Raw genomic sequence first — 16,647 nt, forward strand, 5'->3', positions numbered from 1 at the left:
AGGCATTAAGCTTTTTATCATCTTGGCATCAAGCTACTTTTTCGCAAGACCTCCCCTATAGTATCGTCACCCCACCCGTAGTAGAGTTTAACCATCGAGTTCGGGATGGATTGGTGTAGTTCCCCTACTCCTAGGACACCAAAATGTCGAACCATATTGGCTAGTGATTTTCAGGCATGAACTATTTGTGTCAATGGATCAGTTCGATTCAAAACTTGAGATAAGGGGTGCAGGCCAAAAAATGATTCATAGGTGGTTGTTAATGGAGTTGAACTTACCAAATTAGGAGGAGTAGGTATCAATTTATGACTAATTGCCCCAAATTATAGTTAGTAATTCTTCGAATAAATCATGAATTATACACAAGAATGATTAAAACTTCTGTCCAATTCAACGCCTATTAAAAATTAGCACTTCTTTGAACATTTTCGAATCATTCATGATTTATTATTTTTCCCATATTAAACAAATCAAAAATACTTTCTGCAATGAGGGTTAAAAACACTAATTAACCCATATTTTTAAAATAAAAAAATTATATCTCAATATCGCATGATAATATTCTTTACACTTAAAGGTTTCATCAACAGACAATCACTAATCATTTTTTGTTATCGAATGTCGCAATTATCAATCAACAATTAACTCTTTCACTTATTTTACTTTTCTCTCTCCTCTCGAATTTTTTGAAATGAGTCTTGATAACTCAATTAAGTCAGATAGTATGTGCTTTGCATTATAAATATTTGTGTAAATGGTATGATTAATCTAAAGAAAAAAAAATACTCTTTAGTTTTAAAAAAATTTCTATATATGCTATTTTAGAATAAATATTAAAATGGAATACATGTAAAGAGATCCAAGTGTTATTGATTTGTAATAAGGCTTGAGAATTTGATATACATGCATAAAAGTATCATATGTTCTTAATTTACCAAGGATGAGCTCAAAGATGAAGGATATTGATGGTGATTTTGAATAAATCTTAAAAAATATGGGAGTTTTCTAAATATTTGGATATTGAGTACATTGAAAAGTTTAATATATATACACATAAATTTTAGAAAGTTTTCTAGAGTATTGAAGTCGAATTATACCCAAACCGTTCTCGTATCGCATTTTTGCCACTCTTCAAATTTTTAAATGAACTACTAAATGTATATGTCGAATCATACTCGAATTAATCCTGTAAAGATTTTTTGTTGTACACCTAATTTGCTAACTATGCCCCATATATAGTTCTTGAGTCCGTATTTTTTAAATCCAAACATAATCGATCTTGTAACAGATCCACTAAATAACGAATATGTTTATTTTTTTGATGATTCACCCAGTCCAAATTTCATTTCGATCACATGATTTGAAGCTGCCAATATATATCGTGATAACAAAAATGTATTGTTCTGAGGTATCAAGATTCAATCTTCGGTTCATATTTTGTCAACCAATCCTTCTAATTCACATCTTTGTTGAAAAAATTTCTTTGGTAATTCCTTACATGAGGACTCCAAAAATATCGGATCGCTGCCTACACAAGTAATTGTTGATAAAACTTTAAAATGACATTTTCTTTATTAATAATCAAAAATCTATTTAAATGGTTTGTCTCGTCCAAGATGAGATGATGCAGACAAGTCAACTCAGTATCAATGGAGGAACCAAATTTTAAAACCATGACATATCTTGGCTCGATGAGTTTGAGAAAAATTTTAGGAATAAATGAACTTTCAACCTAATAAACAATATATTATTTAAGTATACAAAGTATTCATAAGTGCAATCCAATGACCTAGGAACCACAGTCCATCACAAACCAATATGCAATCCTTGCTAATTCATGAGAGATAATATCAAGGTTGCGCGTATCATCAATCTGGATTCAAAAGCCTTCATTTTACTTTTCAAAACCAGTCATTGGAGTTTGGGCGCTCAACACGGATTGTTCATTCTCCTCCTCAACTATAGGAGGTTATGGAGCAATTCTTCGGAATCATGAAGATGGGGCACTGGCTGTGAGCTCCCTAATTCAGTTCTTCAACATGAACTTCAAGGAATCCTTGAAGGGCTCAAATTGGCTATTGCTAAAGGATGTAGTGTAGTTAACATGCTAAATGACTGTTGGAGTAACCCTTGGAATGTCCAGCACTTGGTTCTGTCATTGAGTATCTGCCCGGCTTCCAGGATGTCTCCTTTAGTCATGTCTTCATAGAGGCCAAGAGGGCTGATGACCTTCTTGCTTCTACTCAAGATAATATGGATTGTTTTGAGATTGATTGTGGTTCTTTTTGAGGTAACCTTGTATCCATCCTCTCTCGCGTCAAAAGAGACGTGTTTTTCTTGAGGTTGTAGCTGACCTGGGTCTGTCTTAACCTTGTTAATCTTTCAACAAAAAATATTTAACTTCTTGGGTAAGAGCATTTGAACTTCATCTCCAACTTAAAAGATTTTATCTACTATCACATTCAAACCTTAAGAACAATATAGGATTTTTGGAGAAGTAAAAGCTGATGAAACTTTTGGATAGAAAATTGAAGAGTTTTCCTCAAAAGGTTAATGTTAGGTTGAAGGTGGTGAAGTAAATAGATTAAAAATAATTTATCATTGAGGCTGAAGCCCCTAATGTTAACAGTTTTGGAGAGAAAAATCAAGGGCTTTTGGCTAGAAATAGAAGATGAGGGTAATTAGGTCATTTTCGTTAGTTAATAAGGGAATATTAGTGGGGGCACGTCATCAATTTGAAAATATAGGGAAATCTCAAAATATTCATTAGATCCTAGAGGAGGAATGTCTAAAGCACCCAGGGAACAATTTCTTCCCTCCCACCTACAATTTACATATACTAAAAAGCTATATATAATTAAAAATAAAAAATCCCATTCTGTTGAGAAAATTTGCACTCCTTCAATGATCTTGGGCATGACCTTGGAATCAACAAGTGCGAGATTTTCGCTAATGCTGGTAACCCAGATATAACTTGGAGGGCATTTTGTAAGTCATCCGAGCATTGACCCAAACACCATAATCAGGTAATATTTCACCTTCTCAAGTCTTCGGATTCCAAAGAAAATGAACTTAACAGGAAACAGTTTACCAGTAATAGTCAAAGAGACGAAGAAGATGCTCCTCACACTGGAAGGGCAAGGAGTTTCTATTGCTACCATTTTTGTATCCTTCTTGGGGCATGAACGCACCTCGTACCCATCCACAATCCTACAACTAGTGTTAAAAGGGATTTTAGAAGTAGGCATTGTCATGTCGACAAACATACTCTATGTACAAACACTTCTAGCTTCCGATATGTTCATCTTTCCTTAGGGACTTATTCATTTATAGCTCAATACACAGTGTGATCGGCCCGCAGTTGCTCTTGGCTTCAGAATAGTGATGATAGCAGTTAGCCTATTCGGATCAGGAATAAGCATTGATGTACTTACAAAAAAGTCTTTTGGCACATAAAAATAAAGAGCCCACCATCTTAGAAAGGGTTTTTGTTGTCTTAAAAGTCTTGGTACATGGGAACTAGAAAAGTCCAATTAGTATGCTGCTAGGAGCTCACCAGTCACTACATCCAGCACGGCTTCTTTGCAGCTTCACTATCAGTCTCATCTCTTTCTCTTCCTTCCCAAATCTCTCATCTCAGAAGAAAAAGAGCAAATTAAAGAAGATAGTAATCCAAGCTTCTTCAATGGCTTCTCTTCTCCTTTTCTAAGGTTTTTCCAACCTCTTACAACTTCCATCGCATTCCCAGTAAGTCCCCGTTGAAAATTCTCAATGGTACAATCCAAGATCAAGAGGTCTTCATGCTTTACTCACATCTCCACCATGATTGATAGCAAGATCATCTCAGAGTGAATTTTGAAGGGAATACCCACTCCATGGTTGAGTGCGTTATACATCTGGTCTTAAATGCTAGTCGTAAAGATGGGAAGAGTTTTACATGTAATAACAGTACATAAGAATGGTCGTTGTGGCAATTAAAGGTGGGCTCATAACATAGAACTAATGATGCAGATATAATCTTTCAAGCCTAAGAACCAATAATGAGAGATGAGAGAAACAGAGGAATAAGTTTATTGGCTAACATATTTTATTTTCAGAATAAAAATTCTCTTCGGAGGACTCTTCAGCGACAAGATTCTCATCTTCACTTCTTAATCCCCAATTCTTTGGAATAAGGCTTCAAGGATGATGAACAAAAAGACACCCATAAATGTCAACAAGACAAATAATATGGTTTCCACAGTTGAGAATTAGTCCACGAATTAATCAACCTATCAATGTATAAGAGCCAACATAGAAAACCAGTTTGCAATTCCCCAATAAATTATAGCCAACCAGATTAGCCAGGAAAATTCAACTTCGTAAAACAAAAGTTTGAGATCATCGGGTTGTTTCTCAAATCACAGGAAATTTTCATCGCGTCAACCATAAAACTACTGCTTGAGCATTAAAGATGGCCCAAGCTTTCTGGTCAGTCTTACTGTGAAACTAAGGGTCAGTATGATACGCATGGAAAATTGGCAGGTAAATAATTTCCCTTTCGATACATTTTCCCAGGAACTCATTTTTCCTACCCAAAGCAATTTTCCACCATGGGAGGGACAGTGTTTCCCCTGCCACCCACCAGGAAAATGGCTTTTCCACCTATGCCATTCTCTCATGATTAACTCCAACCCCAAAACTGAAAACCAACTCTCATTTTGACCTTTTCATAGGTACAATCAAACGGTGGAATTCAATTTCTCATTTCCATTTTCCCAAGGAATTCATATTCCCTCAAAAAAAATTCCCTGCAATGATACAGACCCTAAAGTAAATTTATTTTAACTTTGGGGGAGAAAGCTACTTGAAATAAAAATAGGAAGATAATAAAATTCCAGGTCTGACAATGTTAGCCACAGAACTATCTTTCATACCAATGTCACCAGTTGAACTAACCAGTCCAGACCATTTTTCAAAACATCAATTGTAACAACGATTCCAGTATCTAAAACAACAACAAAAGGTACTAATCAACATGTAATATCCCTGAATAGTCACTAACTGTAAATTATGCGAACTAAGAAACATAAGAACAAACTAACAATAACTGATATATCTGTCTTCCAATGGCAAGCAACTCAAATCCATCTATTTAAAGGATATAAATCCAAGACCCATGACTTGCCTGGGTAAGGAGATTGAACGACCACAGATGTTTGCAGATTTTCAGGAAGGAAGATAATACAAGCCCATGGGCTCCAGATTACAGAAGTATGTCTGCCCACAGCACTCTGTAGCCACGACAGGATGATGAGCACCCATCAATAGTATGGCATGTACCGCATTGGCCGCCTGAACCTTGGGACTTTGCTGCATTGGAAAATAAAACAATCCAACTTCAGAATCACATCTAATTTTAACAAGGAATCCAGTAAAAACAAAATTAACTTAAAACAATGACAATTCCATTCTCAATTAAGGCCCATTAGTGCAGTGAAGTAAAGTGTTATTCATCGCAACTTTGAAGCCCTGCGTAATCAAAAGATTTAGAATTGCAGAAGCATTAGTTTTGATTCCATTGTAAGTCTCAAGACTGAGTTGTGTCTTAATCTTTGATATGGCCTTCTCATCAGAGAACCTTTTCTAACCTGGCAAGTGATGATACAAACAGAAACAGGGCACCTAAAGCATCATCCTAGAGGGTCAGCTCAATGAACGACCACCACCATATGAAACTACTGGTAACTTTTTTATGAATTCAGTTAAGGGTGATATTTCCTCTAATATTTTAGAATAGATGTCAGTGGTGAAGTTCCACCTATAAAAAACCCCAACCTTAACACTTAAACCTAAGGGGAAAAAAAAAAATTAACTCAACAATAGATGCCACTAATTAATACCAACCAATAATAATCTCCAAAATAACTGCAAAATAAGATTTTATAATGATACCAAACTATGATGTACATAGCCGATCCCAAGTTTTTGGGATAAGGCTGCGATGATGATGATAACCTAACTATTGTCTAAAATGCTAAAAGCTAGCAATTAATAAACACCTACTATAAAGCTAGACTAAGACATCCAAACTGGACACAATCTTGATTTTGTACATCCCAAACCAGGTGCACACTGCTGCAATGCACAGAATAGGCCATTCGATTGCTAGTGTGGGCCAATGCCAATCACATACCAACAGAATGATCTTAATAATCTAATCTGGTGCTGAAACCTGGATGAATAAACACATTTTAGAAGTGTGCATAATGTGATTAAAGTCTGCAGAATGTGAATCAAGGATGTGGCTCATTATAGAAGTGCTTGGGTCTCCGCATCTGTTGGCCACATGTCACAGAGTGACATCATGACTGTGACAAGCCCAAAAATGTTATCGTTTCACTATAATAGTAGTGTTGGTCCAAGCCGCATTCACTTTGGTGTTAAAAGCGTAAAAGAGGAAAGATAAAAAAAAATTGGAGGGTTATTATTGAAGAGGGGGTGAAGAGAGGAAAGACAATAAAATTGAAGTTAGAGGGGTAAAAGAGTAAAGATAGTATAGTTAGAAGGGTATTATTGAAAAAAAATGATACAAAAGGAAAGATAATACAGTTAAAATTGGAGGGATATTATTGAGGGGGGGGAGGAGGAGAGGAAAGACAAAAGTTAGAGAGGGGTATTATTGAAAATAGGGATAAAAGAATAAAGATAGTAAAGTTAGAAGGGTATTATTGAAAAAGGGGATAAAAGAGGAACAATAGTAAAATTAGAGGGATATTATTTAAGAGGGGGAAGGAGACCATTAAGTTGAAGGGGATGAAGAGCAAAGGCAATATAAAGTGGGGTAGTGTGGACCTCACTCCACTATAACTGGAGTGGGACGATTATACCCTCACGAAACTGTAGCTGGAGTGGGATCATGACATCATATGAGCTTTATGCAAGCATAATAAACTCTCTTTTTTTTCTTATGTCAGCTTTAGTATAAAGACAGGATTTTGATCTCAAGACTGTCTTACAACCACGTACAAGTTTTAAGCAAGCTTCTCTATGAAGGTGAAAACAGTCTTGTCTCAACTTGAGCAAACACATTTATTTTATTTATTTTTTGATAATTTTGACCAACCACATTTTTACACCTGAATGATCCAATTTTTTTTTTCTTTCATACATGGGTATTGACTAGTCTAACTATTCCCATAGACACAAGAGTCACCCCCTTCCAACATATGCCAAGTGCACTGGCCTCTTAAAGCACCAGAGGGATGGCCAACGATTCCCTTTTAGAGGGAGGCCCTGGCCACTACACCCAAAATCAGAGTACAACCTTTTCCAAATGAAGTTCTCAAGAAACAAATATTAATTGTACACCGTGTAACTTTTTTTTTTTTTTTTTTTTGAAAATGTAGTAATTCATCATAATTAGAAAAAGCAAATAAGATACATAGCAGGAGAGTGAGGAAACCTACATGAGAACAAGCAAAATAAAAGTGCTAAAAAAAACCATAGTTTTAAACACAAATTTTCTCAAAGGGAAGAAAATTTGTTCTACATTGGTGAAATTACTCTTATTGATGTAGTGTTGTGTAAATAGTCTTGATAGGGAAAGCTTCTGTAATTTCCCTACATAATTGTATTGACATAAAGTACAATCAGAAGGCTACAATCCTTGAAAAGAGGGGGGAGAGGAGACAATAAAGTTGAAGGGGGTGAAAAGCAAAGGCAATATAAAGTGGGGTAGTATGGACCCCAATCCATTATAACTGGAGTGGGATGATTATACCCCATGAAATTGTAGTTGGAGTGGGACAACGACATCATATGAGCTTTAATGCAAGCATATAAACTCTTTTTTTCTTATGTAAGCTTTAGTATAAAGACATGGTTTTGATCTCAGGTTTGTCTTACAACCACGTACAGGCTTTATGCAAGCTTCTCTGTGAAGGCAGAAACAATCTTGTCTCACCTTGACCAAACACGTTTATTTTATTTATTTTTTGATAATTTTGACCAACCACATTTTTACTCCTGAATGATCCAATTTAAAGGTAGTGAAGAGCAAAGGAAATATAAAATGGGGTAGTGTGGACCTCACTCCACTGTAACTGGAGTGAGACGATTATACCCCACGAAACTGTAGCTGGAGTGGGACCACGACATCATATGAGCATTATGCAAGCACAATAAACTCTTTTTTTAAGTAGGCTTTAGTATAAAGATAGGGTTTTAATCTCAGGGCTGTCTTACAACCACGTACAAGCTTTATGCAAGATTCTCTATGAAGGCGGAAACAATCTTGTATCAACTTGACCAAACACATTTATTTTTTGAGAATTTTGACCAACCACACTTTTACACCTGAATGATCCAAAAAAAATTTTCTTTCATACATTACATCCAAATAAGAAAAATATATTCCCATGGACACATGAGTCACCCCCTTCCAACATGTGCCAAGTGTACTGGCCTCTTAAAGCACCAAAGGGATGGCCAATGAGGGGTTTCTCCCTTTTGGAGGGCTACACCCAAGATCAGAGTACAACCTTTTCCAAATGAAGTTCTCAAGAAGCATATATTAAATGTACACCATGTACTCATTTTTTTTCAATTTTCTTTTTTTTGGAAAGTGTAGTAATTCATCATTAGAAATAGCAAATAAGATACAAAGCAGGAGAGTGACGAAACCTACCTGAGAACAAGCCGTAGTTTTAAACACAAATTTTCTCGAAGGGTAGAAAATTAGTTATACATTGGTGAAATTACTCTTGTGTAAATAGTCTTGACAGGGAAAGCTTTAGTAATTTCCCTACATAATTGTATTGACATAAAGTACAATCAGAAGGCTACAATCCTTGGATCACACTGATTTTAGAGGTTGCAATTTTCAAGGATGGTCCTTACTCCTTAAAACGTAAGGAAAGAGATCATCTTAGAGTGAAAATACAGCTAGAAAAAGCACAGATAGAGAGTCGCAATGCTTACCCATAACCATAAGGAGAATAGAAGGGGGCTGGCATGAATGGTCTTCGGCCTCGAAAACCAAGATATGGGTTGGGCCGCCTTCCTCGGTACTGCTTCATTCCAGGAACGTTGGTTCGCTTAGCCGATACCTGCAGAATCACCAAAAATCCAACATTACATCCAAATAAGAAAAATCACTGATTAAAGATGTTGAGATAATAAAAAATCAAGGACCTTCAATTGACGGCCATGCAACTCTGATTCATTTAACAGAAGAGCATTCTGAACAGCATCTATTTCGACAAACTCCACGTAAGCAAATCCCTTAGGTTGACCAAACTTGTCCGTCAAAATCGTCACTCTATTCACTGTTCCACAGGATTGAAAATGCTGCTGGACTTCCTCAGGAGTGCATGCATAGTCCACCTAATGTTTGAAACAAGAAGCAGAGTTATTAGCTAACCCACCATCTAGGATTTGTAACATTCGCAACAAGAACATGCATATATACAATTTGCAATGAAACTTGAAGAAGAAGAAATGAAAAGATATGATACTATTTCTTCCCCGCATAGTAACAAAAAACTCTGTTTTTTTGAAAAAAAGTCTCATTTCGAACGTTTTTATACCTCTAATATTAAAACAATAAAAATAACAAATAAAACTCAACTTTTTCAACCAAAAAAAAAAATGCGTTTTTTTCATTTTACATACATTTTTTTAAAAGAAACAAAAATAATACGAACCCCTTTTTTAGGCCTATGGTTAATTTATATTGTCTTATGGCTGTTTGTGATTTAGTTCATAAATGTTGTTGAATGTGAGATTTTATGATAATATCTTGATGTCAAGATTATTAAATTTTTTTCAATAGTTTTATTTTGCTCAAAAGATACATTGATTGTTAAACTTGTTTTCATCATGAAATATACAATTATGTGTGGAAACATGTTATCATGCATAGATACTCAATAGTATTTTATTTTTATTTTTTGCTAAAAATTATATTGAAAACATAGACTAAATGTCTAATATTATATATGCTAGAGTTTGCCGATGCCTACGGCACTAGCATCCTTTTTGGGGTTAAGGGGGTAAAAGTAGAAAAATGATAAAGTTGGAGGGGATAGTATTAAAAATCTTTGAGGTTAATGGGGTAAAAGAGGAAAAATAACAAAGTTGGACAGGTGTTATTAAAAATAGAGGGAAACAAGGAAAGATAATAAAGTAGGCTAAAGGGGAAAAGAGGAAAGATAGTAAAGTTAGAGAGGAACTATTGAAAAAAGGGGTAAAAGAGGAAAAGTAGTCAAAGAGGGTAAACGAGGAAAGATAGCTGGATGAGACATTTATCCCCTACAAAACTATAGCAATAGTGGGACCCACCATTGTATTTTATTATATATATATATATATAGGATAGCATTTTTTTGACAAAATCCTAGCCAACATTCTAGACAAAGTTTTGTCTTATATGACTAGAATGTTTCGGGATGGAATGATTTTTTGTGAGGATGATCTCTATAGTCAGTAGATCATCCTCACAAAAAAGCAGCCAATTTTGAAACTTCTAACCCCATCAAAAGTGGTCACAAACTAACAGTAAAAATTGACGGTTCACGATTCTTCATCTTATAAACTAAGGTTAGAAATTTCAGAATTTGCTGATTTTTGTGAGGATGATTTTCTCATCATAGAGATCATCCTCACAAAAAATCAGCCCATTCTGAAACTTTTAGCCCATATAAGACAAAATGCTTTGTCTAGAATGATGTCTAGGATTTTGTCAAAAGAGCGCCACCCATATATATATATATATATATATATATATATATATATATATATATATATATATATATATATAAATTTTTAATAAATATTTTTTATTTTGTATATTTATTGTTTTGTTCTCACTTCATATCCGTTTTTTCCGAAGCTTTCCCTTGTCGTTTTAAACATGTATTCTGACTTGGTGACTATGCTTCCTCAAAGTCACGTATCTTGGACTCTTCCCTTTTCGCATGCTTCCATATTTCATGGTTGTCAAACCTTGAATTTTCTTACAATAGGAAATATTTTTTGGGAAATGTTACTATTTGTAGTGTATAGGAGCAACAAGGAGCAAAATAAGCGAAGTTTCAAGGGAGAAGAGAAATCACTCCATGACATCACTGTGGACATCAAAGCACGTCTGTAATTCTGGCCTAAGCTACATAAAGAGTTCAAAGGATTCTTCTTTGAAAAATACGCATGAGAAAAGGAACAATTTAATTAATTTTTTCTTTGTGAGTTATTTTTATTGTTTCCCTTGTAAGTCTTAATAGGTTTCTTTTGCCTTTGAATGAAATGCATATTAAACTTAACCAAAAAAAAAAAAAGGAAAACAAGAGGTGGAAATGATAAGAACATATTTTACTAGTCGAAGAAGAGAAAAAGCGAGCACTATACTTTAGAGTTTAAAGCTATGTAACTAAACATGTAAATGCTTGTAAGTTTAAGATAATGCCCCCTTTTACAAGTTTAAAGATAATGTCATTTAAGTAAATATAATTCAATCATAACATCATGATTTCGTAGCCAAATTGACCTCCAAGCTACAACCTACATATGCTAGTTTAGGAAATGCAATTTCCCAATCCTTTGATTTTTCACTCAAACAAATTGATAATAAGGATAATAAATCTCCTGTAAATGCATCACATATTAATAAATACCAATCAAAGCCAAATGTATGGAAATATCGAATTACAAAAAAAAAAAAAGGTGAATTTCTAGAAGGGGGGAACCTTAAAAATTATACAATCCAAGGACCTTTTCAACCGAGCTTAAACCCCTACCAGTTTTTCTTAACTTGATTTTTTTTAAATTTGCTGGGTCTTTTTCAACTAAGCACCTCCCTAAGCAAGCTAATGAAGAACTTTCAGGACTGAACAATTGGACTTCACAAAATATTACAAGTGAATTTCACTAAGCCATACCATAAATTGACAAAATTTCACCATAAGCTGGTTAATATTTGATACTATTAATGGCGCAAATGCATTCAAAGACCTCTTTTTCTTGGTCGTGAGAGACTGTTTTAGCTAAATAGAGGAAAATCTCGAGGGCCACATTAATTTCTTTCACGCCTTCTCAAATCTTGTTGGGAGATATCAATAATGATTTCATGAAGGTGGTCTATGCTTTTATTATGAAAAATCAGCAAGTTTTTTAAATAATCAGTGATTTTTAACTCTATCCCTCAGCTTATTTTTCCCCTAGCTCAACCTCCGCCTGAAATTTTCCCAAATATATCTGAATTAACCAAATGCCCCCCCCCCCCAAACACCTCCCGTCAAATAATTGCCAAATCCGAATTTGGTTACTATGATTGCACTTGTTTTAGTCGCAATCTCTTCTGCAACCTTTCTTTGGGAATCGAGAGCTCTCCCATGGAACTCCTCCTTTGAGTGGATTGCTAAAAAATCAAAAAGTAAAACAAAACGAACAGGAGGAAGGGGGGAAAAACTTACCATTGATCACCTTATTTCCTATAATTGGACTTCAGTTATTGTTCCATATGTAAAGTGGATGGGGAATCCATAAACTATCAACAAATTTATAGCAATTTGGCTAAAAACATTTGGAGTGTTGTGTCTTGTTAGTCCTACTTAGGATAGTCTTCGTTATGCCCCAAACGATGATGGGGATGGTTCGAAAAAAGGCATCATGACTTTTTCTCCCAAAGTTTGCATACTATGGAGTCTCCTTCCTCCTTTTGTGGTTTCTTGGACCATTGTCATACTTTGGATGGAAGGGATCCTAGTGACATCATCAAATGCATCAAATGTCTAATTCCAATGAGTTGCTACACACCTTATTAGTTTTTTCTTTATTTTTTTTCCTTCCAATCTTGTTTTCACTTGAAAGGATGGATTTTTCGACCTCCATTTTTGTTTCAACTTTTTCTCATGACTATCAATAAATTCTTTTAATACATTGTTTTAAGCACAAAAATCCCAACCTCAGACCTATTTGTATAGCCCTAAATATCATACCACCAGAACAATGTAGCACAATGCTTTGAAGCCCCAACTCAACTTAGCCGAACCTAAAAAATGGATCTCTAGAATTCTAGGAAAGAAATACCACCAACCTATTTTTATAGGTTTAAGGTGTTTTGATCCCAGGTTTGTTATATTACCATATACAGACTTCTCCACCTCACCGAAGTGGAACCTTCACAAAATGTACCTTGAAATAACAATATGAAAATAGACTCAACACTTGGTAGTCATGTAACCCACTATTAATAGTTATGCTTGCAACCGCAATAATACAGTCAATTAGTCCCAGTAGTCCCCAAAGCCTCTCGTAGAATCACCTATGAAAGTTAAATCCCCGTTGCATACTGTTTTGTGCTGTCCAACACAAGGAAGTGGCTGCAAATTTTACATAACAAACAGAAGAGGAAACCAAACAAAGTACATATGATATAGGGCATCTTAAAAAGAACTGAGCCATAGATAGAGATGCACAAAGCAACAAAAAACTAAATAAATAATACTTTCAATGATTAAAAAAAAAGTAAAAGGAGTTCAAACCCTCACATTACCAACATATATTGAGCGAGAATCCACCTCCTCCTTTTCAGCTTGGGTTGCAGAAGTACCAGAAAGATCTTTATACAGGATAGTCAACCAAACGGAAAGAGGAATTAAAACATAACCCATAGTGTGCAGAGTGTGGAAAGCAGTAAATAAAAAAGAAGACACAAAATAGAATAAAAGAAGAAATACATACTTCTTTTTATTGGTCAAAAGTGTTCTATGGAAAGAGAGAAAAGAAGGGTATGCTTTAATAGGCAAACTTCACAAAATGTGTAATAACTCAAAATGGCTATAGTGGTCAACTACACATATTTATTTTGGATATTTTTTTTTTATAGATGATCAACTAAACATTATCAAGCTTGTGTAGCTCCCATAAGAAGACAAAATAAACAATAATGCAACAAAAACATAGCTCATTTTTCAGGAAAAGGAAAAAAAAACAATTCAAAAATATTGTATTGCTTCCATAAAATGCAACCCCAGACATTGCGGTGACCGAATGAGGTATACAAAACGTGAAGAATGTGATATGTGAGACCTAAAGAAAAAGCCTTTGTGACTGAATGAGGTATCCAAAAGGAAATTATTCGGGTGGAGATTCAGTTTGCTTAATTCAGATGAGTTTGGAGCATAGTCACCAAGTCGAGGTTTGGGGATAAGTCAGCAAGGGAAAAATTCAGTAAAATCGGGAAACATCAGAAAAAATGTCGGGAAAAAATCAAGCTAGGTTCACATTATATCATCACGTTCCATATTAAACTAAAATTATAAATCACCTATTCCCATATTGATATCAAGAAGTAACCACAGATCCACAACATATTCAAGGTTTATACTTCAATATATAAAAAATATCATAATCATGAGTCCAAATTAGGATTCATTAACAGATCAAAAACATCAAATCAATGTCATCCTCATTATTTTAAGCATTATCCGTGATGTAATCATGAAATTCATGATTCAATCACAAAGTTCGTAAAAGTCTGTGTCTTACTAATAAAAAATTCGTGAGTAAATCAGTGAAGGAAAAGATTCATGATTTAATCGTGGTTTTTCAATAAGTCAGAGACTTTAGTGACTATGGTTTGGAGAAGTTTTATAAAAGATTTGGGATATGTTGGGGATTATACAAATGGTGTTTTTTTTTACTTCTCCCCAAAACTCGTCATCTTCAATATTCCTAAAAACCCTATCTTGTTCATGAGATTTGAAAGCTGAAGAAGATAACATTTTGTAGGTTGAAGGGTAACAATGGCATCATTTTTGGCGATTAATTCATCACTGATTTAATCAGCCAATCCAGTCCCTTATTCAGTGAATTTTACAATTTTTTGAAGAAAAAAAAAATCAGAGAAGTTTGTAACAATGTCTCTACTCTCCTTCCAAACATCAATTACTCATGAAACTGGTCTAAAACGCTGGAAACCATTTTTTTTATATAAAAAAATTAATTAAAAAAAAAAAAAGAAGAAAAGAAACCTTGAACAGCGCCCATTTCCTTCTCGACTTTGGCCTGCATCTCACGAAGAGCACCAGCTTCATCTTCGATCTCCTTCAGTCTCTTCTTCATATCCTCCAGGTTCTATAAACATAGAAAAAGACGTAAATTTGGAAATTTTTTCTCGTTTTTCAGCTTGTCTTTCCTCCATTAAAGAACAGGAAGAAAGAGAAAATAGGGGAAAAGCAGCGCAGAAATTAGGGTTTCAGAAACTAAAACACACACAGTAAGAGAGAGAGAGAAAGAGAGAGAGAGAGAGAGAGAGAAACCTCATTGGAATTAGGATCTTCTTCTTCTTCGACATCATCTGGCTTATTCGACATCTCAACATCTGCATCCATCTCTCCTTCGTCTGGTATTTCACCTCCGTACACTTCATGCTCGTTCTCTTGCTCCATCTCTCTCTCTCTCTCTCTCTCTCTCTCTCTCTCTCTCTCTCTCTCTCTCTCTTCTGGTTTTCGACTTCGCTTTCGGCGATGGATGAGAGACGAAGAGGATTATGGCGTCCGCGGAGCTCTGTTATTAACCTAAGGGGAGATGGATATTGTTGTCATTTTATATAATTTTTATGGGTATTTCCGTGATTTTAGATTTTACACGTGGCAATATTCAAGCAGGGCATTATTTGTCATTTAAGATGATTTCAGTGGGTATTTACGTCTTTGTGAGATGGGATGGACCAGTTTAAGACAAATTATTGACGAGTCAAAGATCTCTTTTAAGACACGTAAGTAGCGTTTGGGTTATAAAAACAATAATGATTTCTGACGCCTTTCTGACATACGCTTCCAAACGCCATCTAACGTGGCATGCATTAGCCGGCAGGCCCAATTGTTGCATTTTTATTTAAAAACTCTCTTGGAATTCTGACAACTTTAAGAGAATCTTAGGGTCTGTGTGGATACACCTCTCCGTGCAAGAGCAAAAGCTCAATCACTCCCCGCAAGAGCAAAAAACCTCTCCGCGGAAGAGCAGGTCTTTGAAGCTTCTCCACAAAGAGCAAAAAACCTCTCCCCGCAAGAGCAAAAATCTCTCCACGCCAAAGCAAAAATCTATCCAAACGTTTGCTAACTCCCCGCAAGAGCAGAAGTCGTCAAGAAGCTCTATCCAAACGCAGTGTTAATTTATCAAATTTGTTACTCAACAAATCTCATTTTATCAAGTTTGGTACGATGCAAACCTGGAGAGCGATCCATATCATAAAATTCAATTTTATGATGTTAATTTGTTACTTAACGTACTTGGAGTGGATTCTAATTGCATTAATTTGTGACAAACAAAAACATTATCTAATGTCATTGGGTTATAAAGGAAATAATTCTAAAAACTTTGAAGAAAAATATATTTGTTTTCACCGTTGAATTTTAGCTTTAAATTTGAGAGTTCGGTAGTTATCCATTTTCAACACCTATGATCAAACTTAAAAATGGTGTTTTTTTTTTTTATTATTATTTTGAATATGATTTTTTGCATGAAACGTAGAAGGTTGTATTGCTGGATTGCTAATTTGATTATCTATGTAGGTCCAACGATTCTTAGTAAGTTTTTAAACATACTAAATATTATGGTAGCATGATTTATAAAGTAAGGTTTGTCCAAGTAACGAATTTGAGAAAC

At 34.9% G+C, this 16,647-nt stretch overlaps 1 protein-coding gene across 1 annotated transcript; it reads right to left on the reverse strand.

Annotated features, from left to right (window-relative positions):
• Nucleotides 1-4,846: 4,846 nt before the first annotated feature.
• Nucleotides 4,847-15,517, reverse strand: LOC147391381 (polyadenylate-binding protein 2-like). Its single transcript, XM_086458175.1, has 6 exons — nt 15,300-15,517; nt 15,012-15,114; nt 13,527-13,597; nt 9,175-9,366; nt 8,962-9,089; nt 4,847-5,352 (listed from the first exon to the last, which is right to left on the reverse strand). Exons 1-6 carry the CDS (start codon nt 15,426-15,428, stop codon nt 5,304-5,306), a joined length of 672 nt encoding a protein of 223 aa, XP_086314301.1. The 5' UTR covers nt 15,429-15,517; the 3' UTR covers nt 4,847-5,303.
• Nucleotides 15,518-16,647: the final 1,130 nt, after the last annotated feature.

This window comes from Akebia trifoliata, chromosome 11 (assembly GCF_017979445.1).
Source record: "Akebia trifoliata isolate Shusen 1 chromosome 11, ASM1797944v1, whole genome shotgun sequence".
Lineage (NCBI taxonomy): Eukaryota > Viridiplantae > Streptophyta > Magnoliopsida > Ranunculales > Lardizabalaceae > Akebia > Akebia trifoliata.